The 13,876-nt window shown below is 48.1% G+C and overlaps 1 protein-coding gene across 11 annotated transcripts in view; it reads right to left on the bottom strand.

The window, feature by feature from the left end:
* Positions 1 to 13,876, bottom strand: part of stxbp5l (syntaxin binding protein 5L) — a 232,826-nt gene that overhangs the window by 48,388 nt on the left and 170,562 nt on the right. For all 11 annotated transcript variants that reach the window (XM_036958794.2, XM_036958792.2, XM_036958790.2 and 8 more), the window contains exons 7-10: positions 8,163 to 8,246; positions 5,616 to 5,739; positions 3,988 to 4,063; positions 24 to 184 (exon numbers count right to left, since the gene is read on the bottom strand). In XM_036958794.2, the coding sequence (XP_036814689.1) occupies positions 24 to 184; positions 3,988 to 4,063; positions 5,616 to 5,739; positions 8,163 to 8,246 (445 nt within the window). The remainder of the gene's footprint in view (positions 1 to 23; positions 185 to 3,987; positions 4,064 to 5,615; positions 5,740 to 8,162; positions 8,247 to 13,876) is intronic.

Consider the following 13,876-nt stretch of genomic DNA (forward strand, 5'->3'; position numbering starts at 1 on the left):
CCTCCCCCCATCCCTTCGCTCACCGTTGGAATATGGGGTGTCACAGAGTACTAGGAACTCTACGATAGGGTGGTCCATCTCCAGCACTGTGATGGCCTTGCCGTGCATGATGGTCAGGGTGGGCCTCCTTCCACCGGACTTGTCATATGACAGACCCCCAGAGAAGATGACATAGGGCTCACTGCTGTGGAAACAAAGACAAACAGGTCTTAAGGACTGACATTATTGTGATCATATGTCAATATCATGACGGAGTGTCGCTATGGAATCCAGGAAATATTCCATGTCGGTATAACATAGGATGATTGGTCACACAATAGACGGACAGTAAACTGTCATGGATGAGCATGAAAAACATCATGTCCTGTTTATGACAGACAGCCGATGGTTCGCTGACACACCATCCAAGCTAAGCCTTCCCAACAAATTTAACCATGAGACTACGAGAAACATCACAGTGTCTAAAAGAAGTGAAAGATTTAATCAGACCTACAGTATGGTGCCCTTCCTTCCCACAGGGCTGCTTGGCATAATTCTTCCTGTCTGTCTCAGTGAGTCCACGGGAACAGAGAGAGACAGTTAGCCCACAGCCCACAGAATGACTGTGAATGTGTTTGTCTGGTCTGGGCCAGACTAACACAACCGCTCAAGGGCACAGCGGTCATCAGAGACAACCACCCACGGTCATAACAGGCGTCATTATCAGACACAATCCACCCACGGTCATGATGACCGTCAGAGACAACCACCCACGGACCTGACGGTCACACCGGTCATCAAACACAAGCACACACGGTCTCACGGTCACAATGACCATCGGACACAACCACCGGCGGTCCTCCAGATCAGACACAACCACAAACCGTCACGGTCACAAAGACCATCAGAAACAACCACCCACGGCCACGGTCACAATGACCATCAGACACAAACCACCCACGGTCACAATGACCAGCAGACACAAACCACCCACAGTCACAATGACCATCAGAAACAACCACCCAGGTCACAATGACCATCAGATACAAACCACCCACGGTCACAATGACCATCAGACACAACCACCGGCGGTCCTCCAGATCAGACACAACCACAAACCATCATGGTCACAAAGACCATCAGACACAAACCACCCACGGTCACGGTCACAATGACCATCAGACACAAACCACCCACGGTAACAATGACCATCAGACACAACCACCGACGGTCCTCCAGATCAGACACAACCACAAACCGTCACGGTCACAAAGACCATCAGACACAAACCACCCACGGTCACAATGGCCATTAGATAACAACTGCCCCCCCCCCGTCAAAGTCAGGGTCATGGCCGTGAGTAACAAGAGCATCGTGCTGTTTTCTCTCAGCGTTACAAAGCGTGGTCACACCCTGAAACGCACAGTCTAAAGTGTTGTCTCAGTCTCAGTGGTGCACCTGGAATTCCTTTGCTTGTCAATCTAGCTCTTTAATACACAACTTCACACAACTACAACTATATGATTACAAGCCTCCATTGTAATTGACGAACCACTGAAGGGAGAAATATAAAGAGATAATTAGGAACAATCATGCATTCCAAACAGTCAACACAGAGCATCAAGCCAAGAGGGAATTCTGCTTCAGAGGCACCTATCAATCCCATGTCTGGAGATGAAACGCTTCTTAACAGCTCACTGTATTTGTAATACTTTTCTGATATGATAGAATATCAGCGGATGACTCAGACCTATCTGGAGCTCATTCATACCAGGTTTCAAGCTCGGAACAAAATAATCTCTGGCAAGTAAAACACATGAAATTGACAAATTAATTTGCACTCAAGGGGAACTGCTATTGGTATTATGAGTTAGGCAGAGTTCTATGTTTCAGCCAATGGTGCCATTTCTTCCCACAAGGATGCTGGGAGTATTTACTCCTGTCTCGCTCAATGAGTCAGAAGGATCAGGGAGAGACAGTTAGCCCACAGAGTGACTGTGAATGTGTTAGTCTGGTCTGGGCCAGCCCTGGGACAAACTGACTGCCTGCAGAGTGACTGTGAATGTGTTAGTCCACAGTCACGAAGGGCACGACGGTCATCAGACACAACCACCCACAGTCACGACGGTCATCAGACACAACCACCCACAGTCACGACGGTCATCAGACACAACCGCCCACAGTCACGACGGTCATCAGACACAATCACCCACAGTCACGACGGTCATCAGACACAATCACCCACAGTCACAACGGTCATCAGACACAACCACCCACAGTCACGATGGGCATCAAACACAATCACCCACAGTCACGATGGGCATCAGACACAATCACCCACAGTCACGATGGGCATCAGACACAATCACCCACAGTCACGACGGTCATCAGACACAACCACCCACAGTCACGACGGTCATCAGACACAACCACCCACAGTCACGACGGTCATCAGACACAACCGCCCACAGTCACGACGGTCATCAGACACAATCACCCACAGTCACGACGGTCATCAGACACAATCACCCACAGTCACAACGGTCATCAGACACAACCACCCACAGTCACGACGGGCATCAAACACAACCACCCACAGTCACGATGGGCATCAGACACAATCACCCACAGTCACGACGGTCATCAGACACAACCACCCACAGTCACGACGGGCACGACGGTCATCAGACACAACCGCCCACAGTCACGACGGTCATCAGACACAACCACCCACAGTCACGACGGTCATCAGACACAACCACCCACAGTCACGACGGTCATCAGACACAACCACCCACAGTCACGACGGTCATCAGACACAACCACCCACAGTCACGACGGTCATCAGACACAACCACCCACAGTCACGACGGTCATCAGACACAACCACCCACAGTCACGACGGTCATCAGACACAACCACCCACAGTCACGACGGTCATCAGACACAACCACCCACAGTCACGACGGGCATGACGGGCATCAAACACAACCACCCACAGTCACGATGGGCATCAGACACAATCACCCACAGTCACGACGGTCATCAGACACAACCACCCACAGTCACGACGGGCATGACGGGCATCAGACACAACCGCCCACAGTCACGATGGGCATCAGACACAACCGCCCACAGTCACGACGGGCATCAGACACAACCGCCCACAGTCACAACGGGCACGACGGTCATCAGACACAACCGACCCCTGTCAAAGTCAGGGTCATAGCAGTGAGTAACAAGAGCGTTGTGCTGTTTTCTCTCAGCGTTACAAAGCGTGGTCACACCCTGAAACGCACAGTCTAAAGTGTTGTCTCAGTCTCAGTGGTGCACCTGGGCTTCCTTTGCTTGTCAATCTAGCTCTTTAATACACAACTTCACACAACTGCAACTATATGATTACAAGCCTCCATTGTAATTGACGAACCACTGAAGGGAGAAATAGGAAGAGATAATTAGGAACAATCATGCATTCCAAACAGTCAACACAGAGCATCAAGCCAAGAGGGAATTCTGCTTCAGAGGCACCTATCAATCCCATGTCTGGAGATGAAACGCTTCTTAACAGCTCCCTGGTAAAGGCTCCCTGTATTTTGTACTGTTTTCTGTGATTGAAAGCCAGCGTGTGACTCAGACCTATCTGGAGCTCGTTCATACCAGGTTTCACTTCTGAACAACACGCTGTGATCAAAATAGTTTTTGGCAAATACAAACATCGGAAACTTGACAAATACATTTTTCACTACAGGGGAACTGCTCTTGGCAATAATTTGAAATATCATAGGGAAAATGTCTCTATTTGAGGGTAAATGGAATAGAAAGCAACAACCTTTATGAAAATCCCGCTGCCTGAAAAGTGGTTGTGGCAAAGACATTTCATTTTACAGAACACAAGGCAGCTTCGCCTGGCACTAGAGTACCATGTTGGTTCGTACAGCACAGGGTGGGATGGAGGGATCTGGGGTCTGTTGGGTAGGTGTATGAGATGAAGAGAGGCAGAGTATTCACCTGTTCCTGGAGGTCTTGTATTCCACCTTGAGGATGGGCTTACACGACTCTTTTCTCCCGTCCTTCAGTATCTTCCCTGGGGGAGACAAAAAAAGGGGAAGCCATGTTGGGCACATCAACAAAATAAGTCAGTTATGTTGTTTTTAATCCTCATATCATTAGCTAGTTATTACTTTGTTGTCCAAGCTTCTTCACCACCATCTCTCTTCAAATCCAACTGCAATTGGAAATGGATTCAAGTGTCCCGTGTGAATTTAAGTATGCTTCCTCAAACTCTCTCTCTTTCTCTTCTCTCGGAAGACCTGAGCCCTAGGACCATGCCTCAGGACTACCTGTCTTGATGACTAACTCTCTCTTTAACTCTCTCTCTAACTCTGAATGATCGCCTATGAAAAGCCAACTGACATTTACTCCTGAGGTGCTGACCTGTTGCACCCTCTACAACCACTGTGATTATTATTATTTGACCCTGCTGGTCATCTATGAACACTTGAACATCTTGGCCATGTACTGTTACAATCTCCACCCGGCACAGCCTGAAGAGGACTAGACACGGTGCTTCTACATCTGCATTGCTTGCTGTTTGGGGTTTTAGGCTGGGTTTCTGTATAGGACTTTGTGACATCAGCTGATGTAAAAAGGGCTTTATAAATACATTTGATTGATTGATTGATGTCAGAATGATCCAACACCAGGCCTATACACAGCTCAAAGTGATGTCTGACTGATCCAACACCAGGCCTATACACAGCTCAAAGTGATGTCTGACTGATCCAACACCAGGCCTAAACTAAATTCACATGGCAGGATAACGATGTACAGTATATTTCAGCCAATCGTGCCCTTCCTTCACATAGTGCTGCTTGGCAAAATCCTTCCTGTCTGTCTCAGTGAGTCTGCCAGAACAGAGAGAGATAGTTTGCCCACATCCCACAGAATGACTGTGTATGTGTTCGTCTGGTCTGGGCCACCCACAGGCACGGCGGTCATCAGAGACAACCACCCATGGCCACGACGGGCATCACGATCATACACAAACCACCCACAGCCATGAAGACGATCAGACTAACACAGCTATGGTCCTGATAGACAGATCTTTGGTCCTCTATTCCGTCCCTATTACTCATCCCCAGTGTGACAGGCAGTCAGATAGACAGACACGGTGTGTCCTTCTTGAGTGTCTGGTGGAGTCTTTCATGAGGAAAGTCACAGGGTCAAACTGTACCGCCTACACACAGACCACGCCGACACAGCGTCAGAGAGCCAAGGCCGTGGCAGAAACGTAGAGCTTGCTCATTGCAATCAGAGCTCCTTAAAGAGTATTCAGCGAACATCTGACCTGATGAGGCACTTATTCATCTGCTGGGTGGCGGAGTGTACGCTCAGGACTTTGGAAAATCTACGGACTCACCAAGTCACTGTAACGTGTCTCGACGTTACCGGCAGCAAAGGTTCATGATTTAAAGCACTATCAATCGATGCCATGTGTTTTCGCTCGTGTCTAGATCCGCAAATCCATCTACATCGCAAACGTCCCCTTAATGACCACCGCATGTGCTGTGTCTTTACCACGTTGGGGTCAGGGCTGTAGGGTCTTAGATCAGAGGTTATGTGTGTGTGTGCCTCACCGTGAGGGTAGGTGATCTGAATGGGCCTGGCTGTGTTTCTCAGGTTCCACATAGTCAGGCTGCCATCTGAGTGGCTGCACATGAACTGTTTCCCCTCGTGATGCCAGCTCACAGAATGGATAGCCTGGAGAGAGAGGTACAGGGTATAGGGAGGGATGGAGAAACAGAGAGAGAGGTAAAGGGTATAGGGAACGAGGGAGACACAGAGAGAGAGGTAAAGGGTATAGGGAAGGAGGGAGACACAGAGAGAGAGGTAAAGGGTATAGGGAAGGAGGGAGACACAGAGAGAGAGGTAACGGGTATAGGGAAGGAGGGAGACACAGAGAGAGAGGTAAAGGGTATAGGGAAGGAGGGAGACACAGAGAGAGGTAAAGGGTATAGGGAAGGAGGGAGACACAGAGAGAGAGGTAAAGGGTATAGGGAAGGAGGGAGGGTAACGTGGAAAGAGGAAGACACAGAGATAGAGGTAAAGGGTATAGGGAAGGAGGGAGGGTAACGTGGAAGGAGGGAGAAACAGAGAGAGAGGTAAAGGGTATAGGGAAGGAGGGAGGGTAACGTGGAAAGAGAAACAGAGAGAGAGGTAAAGGGTATAGGGAAGGAGGGAGGGTAACGTGGAAAGAGAAACAGAGAGAGAGCGAGACAGATATTACAGTTACTGATCAAAGAAATAGGTTGTCACTTCTATTATCATTCCCTTCCCATTACAGTTATTGATCCAAATAAATAAATTGGTGACGATTATTCCCTCACTCTTTGCACAGTATAAAAAAAAATCCCCTTGCCCCAGATTCTAAACGTTTTCGTCCTCTCACCAAGTTCCTGTTAACGTATGCACGCCCTACTGCTGGGAGTACTCCTATTGGTTTGACTTGGTAGGACAAAATGGTAAGGATACAACTGTCCAATGTAAACTGTGCCCAGGCAAGGATCAACTCTCCACTGCTATAAACACAACTACCAATCTCTTGAAGCATCTGCAAAAGCAACACACAAACACAAAACTCATAGAAAAAAGACCCCCCAGACCTGACCACCGCTGCTGAAAATGACTGTAGGCCTTCCTCATCCAAACAACCCAGGCTCGATTTGGATCGTTCAGGAGGACAGGCTGTAACCCAGAAACTGCTGAACAAGCTTATAGCTTAGTTTGCTGTAAGGAAATGCTGCCCTTATCCAAGGTAGAATCCACCTCTTTTCAGACTGACAGACAAAATGACAGTTGACGTTGAGTGAGGACACGCAACATTTTGGGTTGTAACGCAAAAGTAATGTAACAAGTAGTGTAATGAATCACTTTTCCTAGGGAATAGTCAGTAAAATGATAATAGGTAATATATCACTTTTTGGGGGGAAGTAACAACACCAACGTGAGGATAGGAATGCAGTCCTTCAACCACAGTTAACCTAGCAGCTAAAACCAATGAGTGCTGTCCCTCAACTAACCTGGTGTTAAATGAGAGAGGACACTACTAGAACTGGACTGATTAGAACCGTGAGAGGGATCAGTGGCACAAACTACGCACAGAACCGGATAGCTCCGGGAAATCAACGGGAGGAGAAAGAAAGGACATTGACAGGTGTAGATGTTGCTTGCTTGTGATATTAAAGGAGCCAGAAATGACTTGGGAGAATTCATGAGCCAGTTAATCGAACTGCACTAATGAAAAACTATAGGTTTCAGCAGAGAGCTCCTCTACCAGCCTTTGTAATGGGGTTTGCTTTTTATTCCCGGCGAGTGAGTGATAGATATACGGTATATATATATATATATATATATATATATATATATATATATATATATATATATATATATATATATATATATAGAGGGAGTGTAAAATCTGAAGCCGCTCCAATGCATCGGCCTCTTCTGTGACGAGCATCGGCTCCGAGCCGAGAGCTGTGTGATATCTGGAGCGCTGTGTGATATCTGGAGCGCTGTGTGATATCTGGAGCGCTGCTATTTATCCTCCCGTTCCTCTCTTCTCCCGGGCTCGCGTCGGGAGCGTCACACAAAGAGCCTTCCTTAATGAATCATGGCAGAGTGAGAGCTCCTTTTGTCCTACGCGCGCTCGGCTTTTGTCTAGGCTGCCATGGCGATGCCTCTCCCCTTGTCATGTTCTAAATCGTCTACGATGGTGAGGCCCTAGCAACGTGGAGGCACCGGAGACGGGCATCCATCATGCATCACACTGGGTAATTAAGACTGACAGACCTGTTCTAATGACACCTCTTTAGAAATAAGGGGTGGAAGGTAGAGGTTTAACTGATGCCTGAAGGGCGAGTAGGGGCATATAGGGTACAAATCATGTACACTGTCAATGTTTAATCAGATAGGGCCCTTACGTCATCCCTGATTGTGTGACCTTACGTAAACACACTTTTACGGGACTCTTAATGAACCCTAAGAAAGCATCCATGTAAAAGAAGCTCCCACACGGTCTTTGTAAACCTTACATCAGACAGTCCATGTGGGTGAAATCACTTGTTCAGCTGTCTGCTAGTGGGATGGAGAGATAGAGAGACAGAATGAAAGATAGTACTCGCCTCATCGTAGTAGATTCTGAAGTCAACCTTCTTGGCTCGGAGGTCCCATTGGACTACTGTTCCACTCTCAAACCCTATCAGCAACTGTGGAGGAGGTAGAGGGGGGAAGACAGGTAGGGGGAGGGGATACAGGTAGAGGGAGGGGAGATAGGTAGAAGGGAGGGGAGACAGGTATAAGGAAGGAAGACAGGGAGAGGGAGGGGAGACAGGTAGAGGGGGGAAGACAGGTAGAGGGGGGAAGACAGGTAGAGGGTGGGGAGAAAGGTAGAGGGGGAAGACAGGTAGAGGGAGGGGAGACAGGTAGAGGGAGACAGGTAGAGGGTGGGGAGACAGGTAGAGGGAGGGGAGACAGGTAGAGGGAGGGGAGACAGGTAGAGGGAAGGGAGACAGGTAGAGGGAGGGGAGACAGGTAGAAGGGGGAAGACAGGTAGAGAGAGGGGAGACAGGTAGAGGGAGGGGAGACAGGTAGAGGGAGGGGAGACAGGTAGAGGGAAGGGAGACAGGTAGAGGGAGGGGAGACAGGTAGAAGGGGGAAGACAGGTAGAGAGAGGGGAGACAGGTAGAGGGAGAGGAGACAGGTAGAAGGGGGAAGACAGGTAGAGAGAGGGGAGACAGGTAGAGGGAGGGGAGACAGGTAGAGGGAGGGGAGACAGGTAGAGGGAGGGGAGACAGGTATAAGGAAGGAAGACAGGGAGAGGGAGGGGAGACAGGTAGAGGGGGGAAGACAGGTAGAGGGGGGAAGACAGGTAGAGGGTGGGGAGAAAGGTAGAGGGGGAAGACAGGTAGAGGGAGGGGAGACAGGTAGAGGGAGGGGAGATAGGTAGAAGGGAGGGGAGACAGGTATAAGGAAGGAAGACAGGGAGAGGGAGGGGAGACAGGTAGAGGGGGGAAGACAGGTAGAGGGGGGAAGACAGGTAGAGGGTGGGGAGAAAGGTAGAGGGGGAAGACAGGTAGAGGGAGGGGAGACAGGTAGAGGGAGACAGGTAGAGGGTGGGGAGACAGGTAGAGGGAGGGGAGACCGGTAGAGGGAGGGGAGACAGGTAGAGGGAAGGGAGACAGGTAGAGGGAGGGGAGACAGGTAGAAGGGGGAAGACAGGTAGAGAGAGGGGAGACAGGTAGAGGGAGGGGAGACAGGTAGAGGGAGGGGAGACAGGTAGAGGGAAGGGAGACAGGTAGAGGGAGGGGAGACAGGTAGAAGGGGGAAGACAGGTAGAGAGAGGGGAGACAGGTAGAGGGAGAGGAGACAGGTAGAAGGGGGAAGACAGGTAGAGAGAGGGGAGACAGGTAGAGGGAGGGGAGACAGGTAGAGGGAGGGGAGACAGGTAGAGGGAGGGGAGACAGGTAGAGGGAGGGAAGACAGGTAGAGGGAGGGGAGACAGGTAGAGGGGAGGAGACAGGTAGAGGGAGGGGAGACAGGTAGAGGGAGGGGAGACAGGTAGAGGGGAGGAGACAGGTAGAGGGAGCGAAGACAGGTAGAGGGAGCGAAGACAGGTAGAAAGGGGGAAGACAGGTAGAGGGGGGAAGACAGGTTGAGGGAGGGAAGACAGGTAGAGGGGAGACGACAGGTAGAGGGAGGGAAGACAAATAGAGGGTGGGAAGACAGGTAGAGGGAGGGAAGACAGGTAGAGGGAGGGAAGACAAATAGAGGGTGGGAAGACAGGTAGAGAGAGGGAAGACAGGTAGAGAGAGGGAAAACAGGTAGAGGGAGGGAAGACAGGTAGAGAGGGGGGAGACAGGTAGAGAGAGGGAAGACAGGTAGAGAGAGGGAAGACAGGTAGAGGGAGGGAAGACAGGTAGAGGGAGGGAAGACAGGTAGAGAGAGGGAAGACAGGTAGAGGGAGGGAAGACAGGTAGAGGGAGGGAAGACAGGTAGAGGGAGGGAAGACAGGTAGAGGGAGGGAAAACAGGTAGAGGGAGGGAAGACAGGTAGAGGGGGGAAGACAGGTAGAGGGGGAAGACAGGTAGAGGGAGGGAAGACAGGTAGAGGGAGGGAAGACAGGTAGAGGGAGGGGAGACAAATAGAGGGAGGAGGATAAAGAACAGGGAGAGAATTTGAGAGAGGGAAGACAGGATCAAATCATTGAACATTGAAATAAGAGTCTTATAGACTTGAACTTGTCTCAGTAAACAGAAACTTTTTCCTCTCTCTCCCCCTTTCCAGACGTAGTGGCCTCTGGCTTGTAGCTCCAGTGGCCGTGGTTCTCTCCCTGTGGGAGATGTGATTAGAAGGATTGGAAGGGATGATCTTCACCATGAGTGTTCCACTCAGCACACAACCAATCTGCTCCCTCTGCCTGTCTCTCTCCGGCTAGCTCTTATCCCTGTGTGTGATTTATAGAGGATTTACTTTTTGGGGAGGAGGACTGGGAGACGTCTGAAGGGTTTAGGAGAGGATGGGATATGGGCATATATATATAGAGAGAGAGGGGGAGAAGAAGAGTGGCCTTTGTCAGCAAAAAATCTAAAATCCACTGGCTCTGCAGTTTTTGATTAATGTGAAACAGCACATACACGAGGTTCACAGGGATATGCCAAGACGCTGGTCGTGTCCAAATACCCGTACTAGCGTTCAACATATTAGGTATTTTGGGTATGTGAAAAAATTAAATGTCATAATAAGTTAATAAACAAGATGTCACATTCATTTGGGCTTTTTATACAGGAGAATTCACGGCATACTACTGAGGAGGAAAGTCATCTTTCCAGGCCCACGTCGGTCTGACAACAGCTGATAATTAGCCGAGGGGACACGCCACGGCGAAATGAAGGAACGGCGGGAATCAACGCAATTTGCGGCTTAGACGAGGTGACCGAGTGTGCCGATATTCTTTGCTTACTGCATTTTTACTAAACAGTACGTTGTAAATAGTATGTATTATTAACCCTGCAGAGAAAATACAGAAGTCTACTTACACACCCACAGAGATGAAAATATACACACCCCCAGGATGAGAGAGAGAGATAGACAACACAGACCCACGCACGGAATGACGAATACACACAACCAGAGTAAAAAAGTAGGATGCACAAAGATGCACACACACCCCACTAAGTACACCTTAAGAGAGTGGCGCGGAGGGTAATGGCAGTGTCACACAGTGAGACAGACAGAGCAGAAGAGGTGACGCAGCCTGGAAGAGAGGAGTATTTAAAGGAGGGGATCCTCTGGGGAGGGGAGGAGGAGACAGGTCCCTGTAGGGAGGAGAGGAGACACTGTGAAAGCACAGATCACACACTGTGGAATGGAGAGCAGGTGGGGTGGAAAACAGCCTGTCTTCACTCTGCCACTCATGGGCCACACGCACGCACACACACACACACACGCGCCCGCGTTCACATGCATACCTGCCTCAATTCCTACCACATAACACTGCGTTACTGCCAATTCACCCAAAACGGCCAGTCTTTCTATCTCAGCACATACATCACCTTGATTTGCTCCAGAAAGTAGTTTGATACTGCTGAAAAAGGTTACCTCCTCCTCACAGGGGACACCAGTGAACATACTGTGGGTAGGCAACATACAGTTGAAGTCGGAAGTTTACATACACTTATGTTGGATTCATTAAAATGTGTTTTTCAACCACTCCACAAATGTCTTGTTATTAACAAACTATAGTTAGGACATCTACTTTGTGCATGTACTTTTTCCAACAATTGTTTACAGACAGATTATTTAACTTATAATTCACTGTATCATAATTCCAGTGGGTCAGAAGTTCACATACACTAAGCTGACTGTGCCTTTAAACAGCTTGGAAAATTCCAGAAAATGATGTCATGGCATTAGATGCTTCTGACAGGCTAATTGACACAATTTGAGTCAATTGGAGGTGTACCTGTGGATGTATTTCAAGGCCTTCCTTCAAACTCAGTGCCTCTTTGCTTGACATCATGTGAAAATCAAAAGAAATCAGCCAAGACCTCAGAAAAAAACTTGTAGACCTCCACAAGTCTGGTTCATCCTTGGGAGCAATTTCCAAACGCCTGAAGGTACCACGTTCATCTGTACAAATAATAGTACGCAAGTATAAACACCATGGGACCACTCAGCCGTCATACCACTCAGGATGGAGACACGTTCCGTCTCCTAGAGATGAATGTACTTTGGTGCGAAAAGTGCAAATCAATCCCAGAACAACAGCAAAAGTGAATCTTGTGAAGATGCTGGAGCAAACAGGTACAAAAGTATCTCTATCCACAGTGAAACAAGTCCTATATCGACATAACCTGAAAGGCCGCTCAGCAAGGAAGAAGCCACTGCTCCAAAACCGCCATAAAAAAGCCAGAGTACCGTTTGTAACTGCACATGGGGACAAAGATCATACTTTTTGGAGAAATGTCCTCTGGTCTGATGAAACAAAAATAGAACAGTTTGGCCATAATGACCATCATTATGTTAGGAGGAAAAAGGGGGAGGCTTGCAAGCCGAAGAACACCTTCCCAACAGTGAAGCACGGGGGTGGCATCATTATGTGTTGGGGTGCTTTGATGCAGGAGGGACTGGTGCATTTCACAAAATAGATGGCATCATGAGGGAGGAAAATTACGTGGATATATTAAAGCAACATCTCAAGACATCAGTCAGGAAGTTAAAGCTTGGTCACATATGGGTCTTCCAAATGGACAATGATCCTAAGCATACTTCCAAAGTTGTGGAAAAATGCCTTAAGAACAACAAAGTCAAGGTATTGGAGTGGCCATCACAAAGCCCTGACCTCAATCCTGTAGAACATTTGTGGGCAGAACTGAAAAACCTTGTGTGAGCAAGGAGGCCTTACAAACCTGACTCAGTTACACCAGCTCTGTCAGGAGGAATGGGCCTAAATTCACCCAACTTATTGTGGGAAGCTTGTGGAAGCCTACCCGAAACGTTTGACCCAAGTTAAACTATTTAAAGGCAATGCTACCAAATACTAATTGAGTGTATGTGAACTTCTGACCCACTGGGAATATGATGAAAGAAATAAAAGCTGAAATAAATTATTCTCTCTACTATTATTCTGACATTTCACATTCTTAAAATAAAGTGGTGATCCTAACTGACCTAAGACAGGGGATTTTTACTCGGATTAAATGTCAGGAATTGTAAAAAACTGAGTTTAAATGTATTTGGCTAAGGTGTATGTAAACTTCTGACCTTAACTGTACACCATCACTACCACTGCCTCTATCATACCCACCTTATTGCCTTTACCATGTCTTGCTCCCTTTACCTGCCTTCATGACATTAACTGGTTCTGACATACACACCCACACCTTCAGAGAAACAATCACATGAAACGTCAAACCTCTCGGTGGCAGAATGCACACATTTATAAGTGCTTTGGGAGGCAGAAAGAGTCTGATATGCTCTCGGCTATAAATCCAAGCAAGAAATATACTTCATATCGCATATGAGTCATCTTCACAAACAGAAGGTCTCTCTCTGTCTTTTTCCTTCTCTCTCTGTCTTTTTCCTTCTCTCTCTGTCTTTTTCCTTCTCTCTCTCTGTCTTTTTCCTTCTCTCTGTATTTTTCCTTCTATCTCTGTCTTTTTCCTTCTATCTGTCTTTTTCCTTCTCTCTCTGTCTTTTTCCTTCTCTCTGTCTTTTTCCTTCTCTCTGTCTTTTTCCTTCTCTCTCTGTCTTTTTCCTTCTCTCTGTCTTTTTCCTTCTCTCTCTGTCTTTCATTCTCTCTGTCTTTTTCCTTCTCTCTGTCTTTTTCCTTCTCTCT

Source organism: Oncorhynchus mykiss, chromosome 22 (assembly GCF_057628025.1).
Source record: "Oncorhynchus mykiss isolate SJ-2025 chromosome 22, ASM5762802v1, whole genome shotgun sequence".
NCBI lineage: Eukaryota > Metazoa > Chordata > Actinopteri > Salmoniformes > Salmonidae > Oncorhynchus > Oncorhynchus mykiss.